General features: G+C 28.9%; 1 protein-coding gene across 2 annotated transcripts in view; it reads left to right on the top strand.

The window, feature by feature from the left end:
• Positions 1-14,902, top strand: part of LOC145293162 (nuclear pore complex protein Nup50-like) — a 720,593-nt gene extending 705,691 nt beyond the window's left edge. For both annotated transcript variants that reach the window (XM_080139613.1, XM_080139614.1), the window contains 3 exons: positions 2,653-2,749; positions 5,351-5,466; positions 14,034-14,902. In XM_080139613.1, coding sequence (XP_079995739.1) covers positions 2,653-2,749; positions 5,351-5,466; positions 14,034-14,257 — 437 coding nt within the window. In that variant the 3' untranslated portion in view covers positions 14,258-14,902. The remainder of the gene's footprint in view (positions 1-2,652; positions 2,750-5,350; positions 5,467-14,033) is intronic.
• The last annotated feature ends 2,133 nt before the right edge of the window (positions 14,903-17,035 follow it).

Here is a 17,035-nt window from a genome sequence, read left to right as displayed (position 1 = left end):
TAAAGTAATACATCCAAACTTGTTATAGAACAATTGATATTTGTCTGCATGGATCTTGCACAGCAGCATCTACACTGGATTTCACACTTCAGCCTTCACCGTCAAAAGTCAGAATGAAGTCTCAAGATCTTGAGATGATCACTACTTTTGTTTTCAGCTTTTTCTTAGTGGGTGACTACATACATATCTGAACCAGTGCAGACAATTTTTACTCATTTTGTCTAACATCTGCATAGCATTGTATTAATGGTGATTAACATTTTTGGCATTGTCACAACTGATCAACTGCAATGTCAAACCTCTCCATGACCTTCTTTATGCTTGTTTCATATACAGTAATTCACAACAAAAAGGGATTAAATGTTACATTTCTGAAATAATTTTTAACCGTTTTTTTTTCTTCTTGTAATTTTGCCTTGAATTTTGCAAGCACATTTAAAATTATATTTTCAATTTTATATTTTATCAGCCAACTTTTATTAACCTAGTACCTCTTTTCATCATCATCATTACGAATTCTTATTTTAATTATTAATTTCTCTAATTATTATTTTCTTAGAATGAGTAATCTCCTTGCATATATTTAATAATGGATGCAGTTTATAGAATTTTATCAAAATGCTTAAATATTGTAATATATATTATAATAAATTTATATATATATATATATATTAATATATAACTAATTAATTATTAATATATAACTAAGAATATTTCTGCTTGATTATAAATTTTGTTGAACACACTATAATATATATATATATATATAATCTATAAAAGTGAATGTGTGTGTGTGTACATTTCCCTACACAATAACTCTGTCAATTTCTAGTCTACAGACTCAAAATTTGATATACAGGGTACTGAGATTTGGGAAAATCTTTGTAATCCATTTTCAGCCAGAAATTTGGCTGTTAAAGGGTCAAAGTTCAACGATTTGACCTTTGAGAACTCTACCAAACTCCTCGGCCAATTTTGGGTCTAAACACTTGAAATTTTAGATATAGGTTACTTGGGCATGGATCTAACTTAATAACTTGATTTGAGCCCAAAACAAATGTTAAGGGGTCATAATAGGGGTGAAAGTTAAAAAAATTGACCGTTTTTTTTGTTTTTTTATTTTGCTCAGCATACATCTCCAAACACCCATGCTATTAGTGTGTGTGTGTATATATACATACACACACACACACACACACACACACACACACACACACACACACACACACACACACACTATCTTCACATAATACCAAAAGATGGAGGAAGTGAGGTGGCATGACTTTGGAAATCTTTTTACCCAAATACGATGTCCAGCATGTTAAAAATATACCTTTTGTTGTAAAAATCTAATGGATAAACATCTGAAGAAGTTGGTGAGGACAGGATATTTTTATGGAAACATAAATCGTAAAATTGCCAAATCATTAATGAAACAGCTGTAATGGAAAAAATCCAGGAAATAAACGAAGGTTATAAAAAGAAAACGTGAGTCTTTGAATTTTCAACAAAATTTTACATACACACACACACACACACACACACACACACACACACACACGTGTATGTACTGTTAGTCATCCATAGATAACTGTTTTGTCATTTACAACTCGTGGAGTGAGATTTGAAATCCGGATCCCACTGGTTGATGTCCACTGCTTTATCAACTAAAAGTGGAAGAAATTATATCATATGAAATTAAATTATTTTGTTTACATCTTTTTTATGATACTGATTACTGAAAGAACTCAATTGTTTTTATGGAAGAATATTGCTTTTGCACTACAAAAGTGTTCTACTCATATAGATGTGTGTCATCCACAGACAGCTATTTTATTGCTTAGGACTCATCACTATGACTAAACATAGTGAGAAGTTCTCTCCCAACTAAGTCACCAAATCTGCTACTGGAATATATACGGTTTTCCCGGTTCCTCGTGATTGAATAAAGAAAACTATAACCCTTCTCTTTTCAGCTCATAACATCATATTTTTTTTAATTTTTATTATAAATTTTAGAATCTTCACTTTTTTTGATTGATGTAAGGTTCACGGATATCAATCAAATTAAATCTAAGTAAATGTATCGCCCCCATTCCTCTTTAACTCCCTTAAGGCACACTTAGCTTTCCTGGGAATGATAGTGACATTTCTATTTTTACATTTCTTTGAATTTTCAAGTTACAAATAAAACATTTCTTTTCTTTTATATATGCCCAACGTGAACGCAATTTCTCACGAGAATGTTTTGCTCTTAGATATACTTAATCCAAGTACTCACGTTAATGTATGTTCATTATCTCTTTTCAAAAGCCTAAAATTATTAAAAACTTTATTCACGTACTGCCATGTATTTTTCAGTTTCTTTCTAGTTCAAGGGAGATAATCGAAAATATTCTAAAGGCTTCAGAAAACTTCTTTCTTTCTACAATTTTTCTTTTTCAACCTTCAAATGTTTATGAAGAGTCATTATAATTTTTAGAATACCTTTTCATTTTTGCAATTGTTTTTGTTGATGGTTTAATTTTTTATGCATCTTTGTAATATTTGTTTATAATTTTTAGAATACCTTTTCATTTTTGCAATTGTTTTTGTTGATGGTTGAATTTTTTATGCATCTTTGTAATATTTGTTTATAATTTTTACTTCTAGCTTCATCCACCAAACCAGCTGATGAAGAGGAAGAATATGAACCACCAAAACCAGAAAATAAGGAAATTAAAGAAGAAGGCTCTGTTTACACAAAAAGGTAAATTCCATGTTTATTAAAACATTTAAAAATATTAAAAAATTAAACAAAAAAATACAAAGTTGTAATAAATAAAAAATTGTTTTGGGTTGTATGTATTATCTGACAAGTGTTTGATAAACATTTAAAAACTCTCATACAAACATTTAATTAAGCAAAGCTTTAATAACTTATGTTTCTCCAGATCTGCTTAACACTGGTTCAGTCTAATAATAGCTGCACCATATACACAAATATTCTTAATTGGTACCTTTGTATTTTTTTTTGCTTTATTTCTTCTTCTGCTGGTTTCTTTTTGACACTCTTTCATTCTTTCAATCAACCGATCCCTGCATTCATGAATACAACTCTTAGTATCATTCATTTAAATCCATATTTTATGTTCTACACTTATATCCCCATTGTCACTGTTTGTGTAGTATTAATAGACTAGGTGGGATTACAAAAGTTTATAGGTCAATGCAGCCATTTTAATAAGTTTTCATAAATTCTTATAAATTTACCATTATTAATTAATTTCATTCAAGTATTTATCATTTTTTATATAAATGTAAGCATTTTTTTTTTTTTTTTTCATTTAAAATATTTGACAAAATATATTTCAGGCTGTTCGAAACTGGCTCCAACAAAAATGCACCAAACATTAAAGTTTTTTTACAAAGCTCAAAACAAAAATTACAAAATTTTCTGTTTCTTTTTCTCATTTTTTTCTTTCTCTCCATCCCCCCTCTCATTCTCAGTGGGGTCAACAGTTTGCCGTGAGTGACAACCCATGATGTTTAAGGATTGGATCCTGATGGCTGTTCAATTGATAACCATGCAAAAGTCCATTTTTGCTCTTACAGTGGTCATATCAATACCGAACCTGCTTACTCACAACAAATATAATTTCACTTAAATGTGGTTAGAGTGAACAAAGTAGCAATATGGCTGTGACATCTTTGGCATTTTTTTAAATCCTCAAAAAAGAAAAATTGAAGGAAAATAGTTGCATAGTGTTTCACCCAAATCAAGTATGTCATCTGTGTATCAGCAGGATGAATGGAGTTTCCCCCCTCCCTGGCTCCAAGTAAGATTGACTTCACACACACACACACACACACACACACACACACACACACACACACACACACACACCATTCCCCTATGCCCCAAATCTTTAAAGGATATCACTCTAATACATTTCCGATTCAGGAGAAGAAATAACATGATTTTTAGTTGTCAGATTACTAGAAATAAATTAATGAGTGAATTATCACCATTCCTAATTGGGAAAGAAAAAAAAATCTTGCTGATAAAGATGTCCAAAACTTTTATTTTACATGAAAAACTTGTGCTTATGAGAATGGAAAATTTATAAAACTAATACAGAATTTTTAGAAAAATAAATTAGATTTTGAATCTAACGGCACTGAAAAATACAAGAAACGGTTTATGATATCAGAACTTTATAAAAACATCTCATAACACACCATTCATAAAGGAACTGCTCAGGAATCCATAAAGATCCTGGATATTTGGATAAGTAATAAATTCCCAGAAACATGGAGAGAAGCAACAATTATCTGTATTCCTAAAACTAAAACAAAAATATACAAACTCAGAAAATTGTTCCATTGCTTTGACAAATTGCCTTTGCTAAACATGGAATGTATAACAGATTGATATGCTTCCTAGAAACAAATTATTAATTACCAGATTTCAGTCATATTCTGCAAAAAGATAGCTACTTCTGATCATCAAATTTGTTGCTACGGTTGCTGGAAAAATCTGTACCTAAAACTAACTGAAAATCCCATGAACAAATTTTTTTCTACAGCCCTAGAAATTGTTCAGAGACGTGCAAATTAACTGAATACTCTCCATCAGACACATGAATGCCTTGTTTTCCTGGACTCTGACGTCTAGTTACTGACCCACAAAATTATTAATCATTTCTGATCTACATGTGTGACCTATGTTGATGTGCCTCGAAAAACAACACAATTCCCATGACCTTCAGAAACACTTTTTTAAACTCAGAATTGCTATTGGTTGCCAAGGCACACTGCATTGTCAAAATTCCTGTGCTTCCCAAAAATCCTGCACTTTCCAAAATTCTTGCGCTTCTCAAAATTCTTCCAAACTATGTTTAATGTTCCTACGCACATTGCAACAAATGATCATATTTTTTATTATTAGAATGGCTCCCTCTTTGGAAAATAGACGAGTCTGTTCTAGAATTGGGCTAAAATGTATAATCACATTTAATGCTACTAAGACAGGCATCTTTAAAAACGTTTCCAATTGTCATGACCAATATGTCTTGCTGAGAGTCAGTTGACATTCTCTAGCAACATGAATTGCAACAGGTGTATGGACGACTATAGAACCATCATTCACCAATGCATGGATTATTGTTGTCACATCTTAACTGGTACATCAATCACTAGCCTCTCCCTCTTGAATAGAATGCAAAGAATTTCTAAACCGTGTCAATCATATTTATTAACCCGCTTGCATTTGACAAATTTTATTCACTTTAAATTTGACATTTCAAGTTGTATTTAACTTATAATTTTGTAATATTTTGTTGTTTTTGTGATTTGTTTGTCTTTTTAGATGTAAACTTTTTTATGAAAAGGAAAAGAATTGGATTGACAAAGGTGTTGCAAATCTTCACGTAAAACCTTTAAAGGATAAAGCACAACTCATTGTCCGAGCAGATACAAATCTTGGTAAGCAAAATTGATTTCTATTCAGCATATCTCTTGCTTTACTTGTTTCAATTCACTTTAGTTTCCATCAGTTTTTCAAGTTGAAAAGCTATGTTGCAAGCTGACTTGTTCCCATAGAGGACTGCTTTGGACTTTTTGCCCAAAGATTTTTGTATATTAATAAAATTGCGTAACCACTTTTAGTGTGTTTGTGTGTATTTCTTGCTCCTATGTGACTTACACATTTTTATTTCTTTATTTACTACTACTCAATTATTTATCAAAAACAAAAAAATGCCAGAGTGTAATGTACCAAATACTTAAAAAAAAAAAATAAATAAATAAATAAAATAAAAATACAAAATTAAATCCACTGTCGACTAGAAAGTCATTTCTGGTTTTAAAATTCTTAGAAAAACTTTAATGTATTAAAAGATTGAAAGTTTTGAAAGCTATTTTTACACCCAATAATTTTTAAATAGATACTAAAGAAATGTTACTATAAGATTTTTTTGTAGTTTTATAACAATTCTTATTCAATTAATAATTTAATGATCAAACGATGCTGTAATAATTAAATTTAACTTTCAAATTTTTAAAACAATTTAAGAGAAAACAAAAATGTGCCCGATAATGACGGCCAGTATGCGAGCCTACTAGACCTTTTTCTCACAACTTGCCCTGAACTATGTTCAGTTTCTGTTCTGTCGCCTCTTGGATCTTCCGACCACTCTGTTGTATCAATTAAGATAAAAATGAAATGTAATAAGTCCCCAGACGTACCACTTCATCGTACAGTATATCGATACACTAAGGCTGACTGGGATAGCTTCCGTACATTTATATCTGATCTACCTCTGCATTCCATGTTTAAAAAGGATGTGTCCTCTATAGTATTAGACCTAACTGAATGGTTAATTGTAGGTATTGACCATTTCATACCCTCTAAAAAGTTTCAGCAAAAACCTAACAGCCAGCCATGGTTCTCTCCAGAATGTGCTGCTGCCATTGCGCACAGAAATCACTTTTTCCACTGCTTCAAACGTAATAGATGTATGGAAACTAAAGCCGTTTTCAGGACTGCCAGCAACTATTGTAAGAAAGTTATAAGGAACGCAAGAGAGTTGTATGCTCAATCTGTTAAGTCCAAAATAGCTGAGCAGCGGCTTGGTTCCCACCAGTTTTGGTAAATAGCAAACAGAATCCTGAACAGAAGCGTGTGCTCCATCCCAACTATTATCAATGGACCTGAGGTAATCTCGTCAGCATCAGACAAAGCCAAACTCTTTGTCAAGAACTTTGCAGCTAATTCTACCCTTTGCGACCAAGACCGCCAACCCCCAATATTTCCTCCTGTATCAGAAAACACGCTATGTGATATACGTATATCTGTACGTGATGTTGCCAAGCTAATCAAAAACCTTGATTCCAGTAAAGCAACTGGCCCTGATGGTATTCCAATTATAGTACTCAAAAAACTTCAACCTGAACTAGCGCCCATACTTACAAAACTGTTTAAACGTTGTCTTAAGGAGAATAGTTTCCCATCTCCCTGGAAAATCTCATCAGTATGCCCTGTATTTAAGAATTCAGGTGATCGCTCATCCCCCTCTCAGTACAGGCCAATAAGTCTCCTGTGCGTCATGAGTAAGTTGCTAGAATCTGTGTTAAATACAGAAGTAATCAAACATCTCAACAAAAATAACCTTCTTAGTGACACTCAATATGGTTTCCGTTCTGCTAGATCTACAGCAGATGTCCTTACAGTTATATCGCATAGGATTAGCAAATCTCTCGACGGTGGCAATCTTTCTAGGGCAATTGCTCTTGACATATCTAAAGCCTTTGATAGGGTATGGCATAAAGGTTTACTTCATAAGATCGCTAGCTATGGTATAGCTGGAAAAGTCTTCTCAATTATTAAATCATTTCTTTCTGATAGGTTCATAAGAGTAGTAGTTGAGGGGCAAAAATCAGAAGCTCACAGTATTAATGCCGGTGTCCCTCAGGGATCCATCCTGGGCCCAACTCTTTTCCTGATCTACATTAATGATCTTCCAAATCATATCCTTACATCATTTGTAGACATTTATGCTGACGACACTACCATTTATGGTACCACATCTAAGACAGTAAACGAGCAAGTACTCTCCAATTCTCTCTCCTCTGATCTTGAGCATGTAGTACAATGGGGAAAGGAGTGGCTGGTTACTTTTAATGCATCTAAAACCAAGCTTCTCTCTTTACATCATCAACATTCTAATCCACATTTGTCATCAATTGAAATGAATGGCTCTCGTCTTCAGGAGGCCTCAAGTTTTGACAAGCTTCTGGGCTTGACCATTACTCCTGATCTTAAATGGAACACGTATATCAAATCTGTTGCCAAGGCCGCTGGAAAAATGGTGGGATCTTTCTATCGATCCAGTAGATATCTCACTGCTGATGCTATTCTCTATCTATATAAGAGCCAGGTACGTCCAAGGATGGAATACTGTTGCCACATCTGGGCAGGAGCTGCTAGAAAGGACTTGTCCTGCCTTGATAGAGTTCAAAATAGACTTCGTAGCCTCGTAGGAGATGTCCTTTTCTCCTCCTTACAACCTCTATCTCACAGAAGAGATGTTGCGAGTTTGTCTCTGATGTATCGTTATTTTCATGGAAAGTGTTCAACTGAGCTTCAATCTATGGTCCCCCCTCGCCAAACTTTCACAAGAAACACTCGTCTAGCTGTAAACACTATCAATAATTTCCCCCACTCTTTATCTGTGCCTAAACCTAAACATAGATTCCATGAACAAAGCTTCTTTCTTAGAACTGCACGCCTGTGGAATTGTCTTCCGTTTTCCTGCTTTCCGGCTGACTACAATATGGTTGTGTTCAAGTCTAAGGTAAATAAGTTCTTGATGAGCCGTTCCATATAAGTTATTAAATTTACCAAATTTTCATTACTAATGATTACTATATTGACCAACTTCTACTGTACACTCTTTAACCCTTATCCTTGAGTGGCCTCTGGGCCTTGATAATGTGGTGATGCCTTTGTAAAAAAAAAAAAAAAAAAAAAAAAAAAAAAAAACCCTCAGGTTGGTACTAGTTTAGTTTTCTATAAATAAAATTGTCTCGACAGGATGATGTGATATTAAAAGGTCAGAAAGTGGAACTGAGTAACAATACCTTAGAGGAAAAGCATTCTGACCTACAAAAATGCCAGCACAACTCAGTTTGCATTCCTTAGTAGGGGCATCTCAGATAATTAGCAATAAATGAACCTCTTTTCAAAGAGAAAAGGCAAAGCTCTGGATGGTGAACCTTCTGGAACTACACAGGATTAGCAATATGGTGCAATCAACAGATACAAATCCATTTAAATAATGGCTTGGCTTTGGAGTCGATGGAAAAAATTTGTATATAAATTCCAAATCTAATAAAAACTGTCTGAAAGGTTTAGAAATTACATAATTACACATGCACATTTAAAATTTCATTCTCTTTTTACATAAGAAATAAGCTTATATATAAATATCAAGTGAAAAAATAGATTTTTATATTCATTCAGATGATATTAAGGTATTTGCATTCAGATGATACATATCTTTGCTAATAGAAAAATGTGGGAAATATCTTTTTCTTAAATTAAGTCGATATTTGTCTCCCTTTTGTATTTGTAGCGTGACAAAGTTACCTCCCTTGGATTGTTTTTTCTTCGAATTAGGTTCAGAAGAAATTTAAACTTCGACCAGCTATTTTACCATAGATTTATTTTGCTGTAGAAAAATAAGCGTTATTATTTAAAGGTCTTTAATTTTTTTTGTATTATCAGAATTTAGCCCTCCCCATCCTGAAAAAAAAAAAAAAAAATGATTTTGATAAATTTAATTATGTTATCGCTTGATTAAATCAAACGATAACATCAAAATCCCTTTTTTCTGTTTTTAATTTTTATTTATTTATTTTTAAATACAAAAACAAAAACATAGTTTGAAAAAATATAAAAGTGAAATGTCAATTAGTATAAATTTATTTTTGAAATAGAAAAATATTATTAGTCTTTTGTAATTTATCTACTTAAGGCATTTTGTCTCCTTGAATTTGTTCTTTACGGACTCCAAAACTGCTCGATCAATTCTTTTGAAATTTCTTATGTGCCTGAGTGTTCTTAGATTTTGTATCAGAATACCTCCAATAGAAAATCGATAATAGAAGAAATATAATTTAAAAAGAAGAAACAGTTCAATTTTTACCAAAGTAAACTAACATCATAAGTGCATTTCAGAAGTTTTATCACTACACAAGCAGAAAGGCCCGGCATATAAAATCAACAGTAGGTTCTTTGACAAGACAGAGATACATTCAAAATAAATGTTTCTGTTTAGAGCACAATTGAACTATCATACTTCACTTTTGCATTTTAAATTTTAATTTAAACCATTATCTATATTAATAAAAATGATTTATTTATCTATATTAATAAAAAAGATTTCATAAATTGTCTATATTAATAAAAATGATTTCATAAATTATCTATATTAATAAAAATGATTTATTTATCTATATTAATAAAAAAGATTTCATAAATTGTCTATATTAATAAAAATGATTTCATAAATTATCTATATTAATAAAAATGATTTATTTATCTATATTAATAAAAAAGATTTCATAAATTGTCTATATTAATAAAAATGATTTCATAAATTATCTATATTAATAAGAATGATTTATTTATCTATATTAATAAAAAAGATTTCATAAATTGTCTATATTAATAAAAATGATTTCATAAATTATCTATATTAATAAGAATGATTTCATAAATTATCTATATTAATAAAAATGATTTGATAAATTATCTATATTAATAAAAATGATTTCATAAATTATCTATATTAATAAAAATGATTTCATAAATTATCTATATAAATAAAAATGATTTCATAAATTATCTATATTAATAAAAATGATTTCATAAATTATCTATATTAATAAAAATGATTTCATAAATTATCTATATTAATAAGAATGATTTATTTATCTATATTAATAAAAATGATTTCATAAATTATCTATATTAATAAAAATGATTTCATAAATTATCTATATTAATAAAAATGATTTCATAAATTATCTATATTAATAAAAATGATTTCATAAATTATCTATATTAATAAAAATGATTTCATAAATTATCTATATTAATAAAAATGATTTCATAAATTATCTATATTAATAAGAATGATTTATTTATCTATATTAATAAAAATGATTTCATAAATTATCTATATTAATAAAAATGATTTCATAAATTATCTATATAAATAAAAATGATTTCATAAATTATCTATATTAATAAGAATGATTTCATAAATTATCTATATTAATAAAAATGATTTCATAAATTATCTATATTAATAAAAATGATTTCATAAATTATCTATATTAATAAAAATGATTTCATAAATTATCTATATTAATAAAAATGATTTCATAAATTATCTATATTAATAAAAATGATTTCATAAATTATCTATATTAATAAAAATGATTTCATAAATTATCTATATTAATAAAAATGAGTTCATAAATTATCTATATAAATAAAAATGATTTCATAAATTATCTATATTAATAAAAATGATTTCATAAATTATCTATATTAATAAAAATGATTTCATAAATTATCTATATTAATAAAAATGATTTCATAAATTATCTATATTAATAAAAATGATTTCATAAATTATCTATATTAATAAAAATGATTTCATAAATTATCTATATTAATAAAAATGATTTCATAAATTATCTATATTAATAAAAATGATTTCATAAATTATCTATATTAATAAGAATGATTTCATAAATTATCTATATTAATAAAAATGATTTCATAAATTATCTATATAAATAAAAATGATTTCATAAATTATCTATATCAATAAAAATGATTTCATAAATTATCTATATTAATAAGAATGATTTCATAAATTATCTATATTGATAAAAATGATTTCATAAATTATCTATATCAATAAAAATGATTTCATAAATTATCTATATTAATAAAAATGATTTCATAAATTATCTATATTAATAAAAATGATTTCATAAATTATCTATATTAATAAAAATGATTTCATAAATTATCTATATTAATAAAAATGATTTCATAAATTATCTATATTAATAAAAATGATTTCATAAATTATCTATATTAATAAAAATGATTTCATAAATTATCTATATTAATAAGAATGATTTCATAAATTATCTATATTAATAAAAATGATTTCATAAATTATCTATATTAATAAAAATGATTTCATAAATTATCTATATTAATAAAAATGATTTCATAAATTATCTATATTAATAAAAATGATTTCATAAATTATATATATTAATAAGAATGATTTCATAAATTATCTATATTAATAAAAATGATTTCATAAATTATCTATATTAATAAGAATGATTTCATAAATTATCTATATTAATAAAAATGATTTCATAAATTGTCTATGTTAATAAAAATGATTTCATAAATTGTCTATATTAATAAGAATGATTTCATAAATTATCTATATTAATAAAAATGATTTCATAAATTATCTATATTAATAAAAATGATTTCATAAAGTCAGCAGCAGGTTCTCTAAATTGCAATGCAGATTCCAATGAATTGTGGACTAAGTCACTGCATAGGGAGGCATGTGAAACTTCCTCTTTGTGCACTGCAATAAAAATATTGGAAGTGTGGGGTATTCATTGATCTTCATTCAATCCTTAGAAATATCAGGTTTCTCTGCTAGTTTTCTATATAAATAAAAAAATGAAATGAGATTTGTTACATTGTAGAGTTTGAGTGTGAAATGCCATACCTACGTATATATGTGATGAAAGGTTCATCTGAATGTGTGTATCTGTCAAATGTCTATGGTGGTTCTTCACTAATTGAACCCTAGCTTATCGTGCTGCAGTCAAGTTGTGTTCTTAACATTTTCTTTAATCCTTTGCCATGATCGTCAGTTGTGTCTCGTTTAGCGTGTGTGTGTTGGCATATAACATAAATGCATAAACGTGACATACCTGGTTCTTCAATCATCTTGAGTTGATTCTCTTGACAAGAAGACACATGCAATTAACTCAAGATGATGGGTTGGCTTTTTATATTCATTTATTCGCTCTCAGGTATTATGCCTAGCAGAGGAGTTCTTACACGTCTCATGTCTGAGATGTTCCCCCATCTCTTTGTGAGAAGACTACTTTCAGATCATCTTTTTTTGTTGACGTCCTCATCCAATTCATCTATTTTTTTCAGCTAACCTGATCACATGACAACTACGTCCTTCCAAGTCAGCTATCAGACATTCTTCTGGTGCACATTGTCCAATTTATAGTTTTGACAAGTTTGTCAAACATCTCTAAACAATAAATAACTTTCAATATAAACTATTTTAACAATATCACTCGATGGATGGATGGATAGATATACAGATCAATAATACATATACATAAATAACAAATAGTTTCTTGTGTTCCAAACTAAATAAGTTTGAGTTTGAATTTAAAAAAATATATGTTTATAAAATTCTTATTTTTTTGTTTCCACAAGCCTGATTTTTATTCTTATTTTTATTTTTATTACTTGAATGTTTATTTTGCAGTTCATTTTTCTTCAACTGAACTTTGAAAAATACTGATAGTATCAATACCGTTGTTGTAGCTATTCATCTAATTGTATCTTTTTTTTTTTTTTTTTTTTTTTTATACTCCTTAGGTAACATTCTTCTATATATAAATTTATATATATATTTATATATAAATTTATTTATATTTATATATAAATTTATAAAAATATTGGAAGTGTGGGGTATTCATTGATCTTCATTCAATCCTTAGAAATATCAGGTTTCTCTGCTAGTTTTCTATATAAATAAAAAAATGAAATGAGTTTTGTTACATTGTAGAGTTTGAGTGTGAAATGCCATACCTACGTATATATGTGATGAAAGGTTCATCTGAATGTGTGTATCTGTCAAATGTCTATGGTGGTTCTTCACTAATTGAACCCTAGCTTATCGTGCTGCAGTCAAGTTGTGTTCTTAACATTTTCTTTAATCCTAACCTGATCACATGACAACTACGTCCTTCCAAGTCAGCTATCAGACATTCTTCTGGTGCACATTGTCCAATTTATAGTTTTGACAAGTTTGTCAAACATCTCTAAACAATAAATAACTTTCAATATAAACTATTTTAACAATATCACTCGATGGATGGATGGATAGATAGATATACAGATCAATAATACATATACATAAATAACAAATAGTTTCTTGTGTTCCAAACTAAATAAGTTTGAGTTTGAATTTTAAAAAATATATGTTTATAAAATTCTTATTTTTTTGTTTCCACAAGCCTGATTTTTATTCTTATTTTTATTTTTATTATTTGAATGTTTATTTTGCAGTTCATTTTTCTTCAACTGAACTTTGAAAAATACTGATAGTATCAATACCGTTGTTGTAGCTATTCATCTAATTGTATCTTTTTTTTTTTTTTTTTTTTTTTTTTATACTCCTTAGGTAACATTCTTCTAAATATAAATTTGCTTCCATCGATGCAGCTTAAGAGGCAGGGCAAAAACAATGTGAGCCTGGTATGCATTCCAAACCCACCTGTTAGTAAGGACAGTGAAAACAAGCTCATCCCAATGTTACTGCGAGTGAAAAGTGCAGAAGAAGCCGATGAACTTCTGGATGTGTTGAATAAGCACAAGTGTGGCACAGAAAGTGAAGCTGCGGAATAGGAATTCAGCATTTGAAGCCATTGAACATCTTTTCTTCCATACTTCAGATATTGTATTTTGGTTTTTTTCTTGTCAATTAGAATTTATTTTGATTGCCCATTCTAACAAAAGGTAATTCAACAATGAATTTCTTTCTGCATATTTTTTGTTTATTGGAAACAGTTTTATACAGAAAGTTTTTTTTCTTATTAAGCACACAGTTTTTTCTAAAAATAACTAATTTTGATTTAAAACGTTTTTAAAAAAATACATTTCTAAATCTTTAATTTGGCATGTTTTTTTAGATTTAAAAAAAAAACCATGTCAATTTAAATTTTTAATTTTACTTTTTTACCAACATAAATAAAGATAGCAACACAATTTTAATGGTCATTAAAAAAGAAGCCAATATGTCCGACATCATTTTTGTATATTTTCTTTTCTTCATGTGATTCACATTTTGAAAAGAAAAAAAAGTGCACTTCATTGGTCACATGATTTTAAAGAGGTGGAAAAAAGGATTCAGCACAAAATCTATTCAATGTTTAAAAATATTTTGAGTGAAATTTTCAAACGCTTCACTGTCTCATTAAATTTCTGATTAAAGCATTGTTTTTGTTTTTTTTTGTTTGTTTGCTTGTTTTAATAAAATTATTTTGAGATGTATTTATTTTGTTTTTATTTGTTTCATGAAGAAAATTTTTTTTTTTTTTTTTTTTTAAATATTTGGAGCATATAGGTTGACACCAATTGACCTTGCACACACACACACATTTTGTGCATTTTATCTTGTATATGCTCCCAATATCTTTACTTTTATCTGAAATTTCTAGTTAATATATTGTTTGCATAATTCTTTGTCACAAATGTAATGTAAATTTCCAAATTTAAACCTAAGCAAATTTGTTGTCCACTCAGCTCTTAGAATATTAGAAAAACTATGAATTTAATCTTATTTATAAACAAGCTTTTTTTCATTTATGATGAGTTATGGTATTTGCTTATATTCAAGTTACAAAACTGTTGTAATTGATGAGTAGTGTGCTACTCTACCTGCAATCTATCTCCCTAGCAATCTTTGCTAACGTGCTTTAGCTCTTCTTTAATCTGCCCGTAATCACTACTGTTACTATCATTGTAAGTTCTGTTGAATAAATTCATCTTTCATCTAACTCATCATCTCCATCAAATGCAATATCGAATTTGTTTCTTCTGGAGTATTTTCTTTAAACTTCTTGACCTTCTACTTCTGACTCTAAGCATTTTTGTTGAGCAGATTCTATTGCTGATTTTACAAATTGAATTCTTAGAATCTGTGAAGATAAATGTCTGTTGACATTGAAATGATATCCAGTCGATCTTGATCAACAATTGTGGTTCCCCCAGATTGTAGTAAAAAAAAAATATTTTGAAATTGCAGCCGTATAAAAAAATTGCTGATACTGGCAAAATTGAAGCTTTTTTTTTTTTTTTTTTTTTTTAGTGAACGTGTGATTGACATCAGTTTATTTGAAAATATTCCAATGAAATTCTGTTTTTCTTTCAGTCATAAAATGTTGCGCCTCCTGATTTCAAAGAAAACAAATTTTCTTATCCCATAGTTTCCCTTTCTCTCTCTTTGATTCAACACAAATAAAGTGTATGTTTTCATATTTTGAGTGGATCCATGTTTATTATCAAAACAAACCAAAAGATTCAGGTCTGGAAATTATTAAGTTTAATTGTCAAATTGAGTATATAAAGACAATGGATAATAGTTGTGAAAAATTTCTGTCAAAGATTCCAAAACATCTGGAGGCTGAATTAGTTGCTTTAGAACCTGGAGTGGATTATAATTAACCCTGAAAGGCTGACCTGTGCTTGATGATGAAGAAGTAGCTTCAATGATTATCAATGATCTTTACTGGAATGATAGTGAAGGAAATCCAAAGCAACAGCAAAATTGCTGCCCTCAAGATGAAGGCAAAACATTCACATATTCAATACAGGAAAGACTGTTAAAACATCTTATTGTTTCAGCTGTATAGAGAAGTAACCACTTATGTAGTTTATCCAAAATGGGAGGAATTAAATAGCTTCATCAATCCAGTTGCTTCTTAAAGTAAAATCTTGTATATCACAATTTTTTGTAGATTGGTTGATAAATTGGTCTGACCTGAAAAGAAGATATAAACAGAATCCAAGCTGATATTGATTGAGATATTTCGTTCGTTTTGGAGAGTTTGTGAAGTTATTCACTGACAATGGGCTGGAAAACATTCATAAAATAACAAATTTCTCAAACTATTTGCTGAGTAATATGAAAGTGGAGACATTCCATAGAAAACAATTGGTCCGAAAATGACATGGAATATTGAATGGATTTGCTGCAGACCTTGTTTGCCATAAAGTTTTTGATAAATAAAACTTTTAAATTCTCCATTTATTATACGTTTTGATGTGGTATCTCTCATAAACAAGGAGAGTGGAGTCAACAAGTGTGGAAGATTCAGTATAAAAAAATACACCAGAAAAAGGAAAAATGGACCAGAGATTGATATAGAATAGTCAACTAGTTTATAATAAGGTTCCAACAGACAAGGCCATTTGCTTTTGTAGTATATAATGAGATGTTAGGAAGAATCAAAATAGTTCATCCTAAGGACTTCAATCTAGGAGAGATAGCCAATTGGAAAAACAAAATGAGATGTAGGTAATTCTTGTTGATCCTGAAGAAAAGGAAATGAAAACTTTGAGGAAGAATTGAAGAAAAAGTCAAATAGTACTTGAAAGATCTGAAAGGTTCATGAAAGGTTTGAA

This window comes from Euprymna scolopes, chromosome 14 (assembly GCF_053919585.1).
Source record: "Euprymna scolopes isolate OS-2025 chromosome 14, ASM5391958v1, whole genome shotgun sequence".
Lineage (NCBI taxonomy): Eukaryota > Metazoa > Mollusca > Cephalopoda > Sepiida > Sepiolidae > Euprymna > Euprymna scolopes.
Note: the sequence above shows the minus strand (reverse complement) of the source record. Positions and strands in the feature narration are given on the sequence as shown.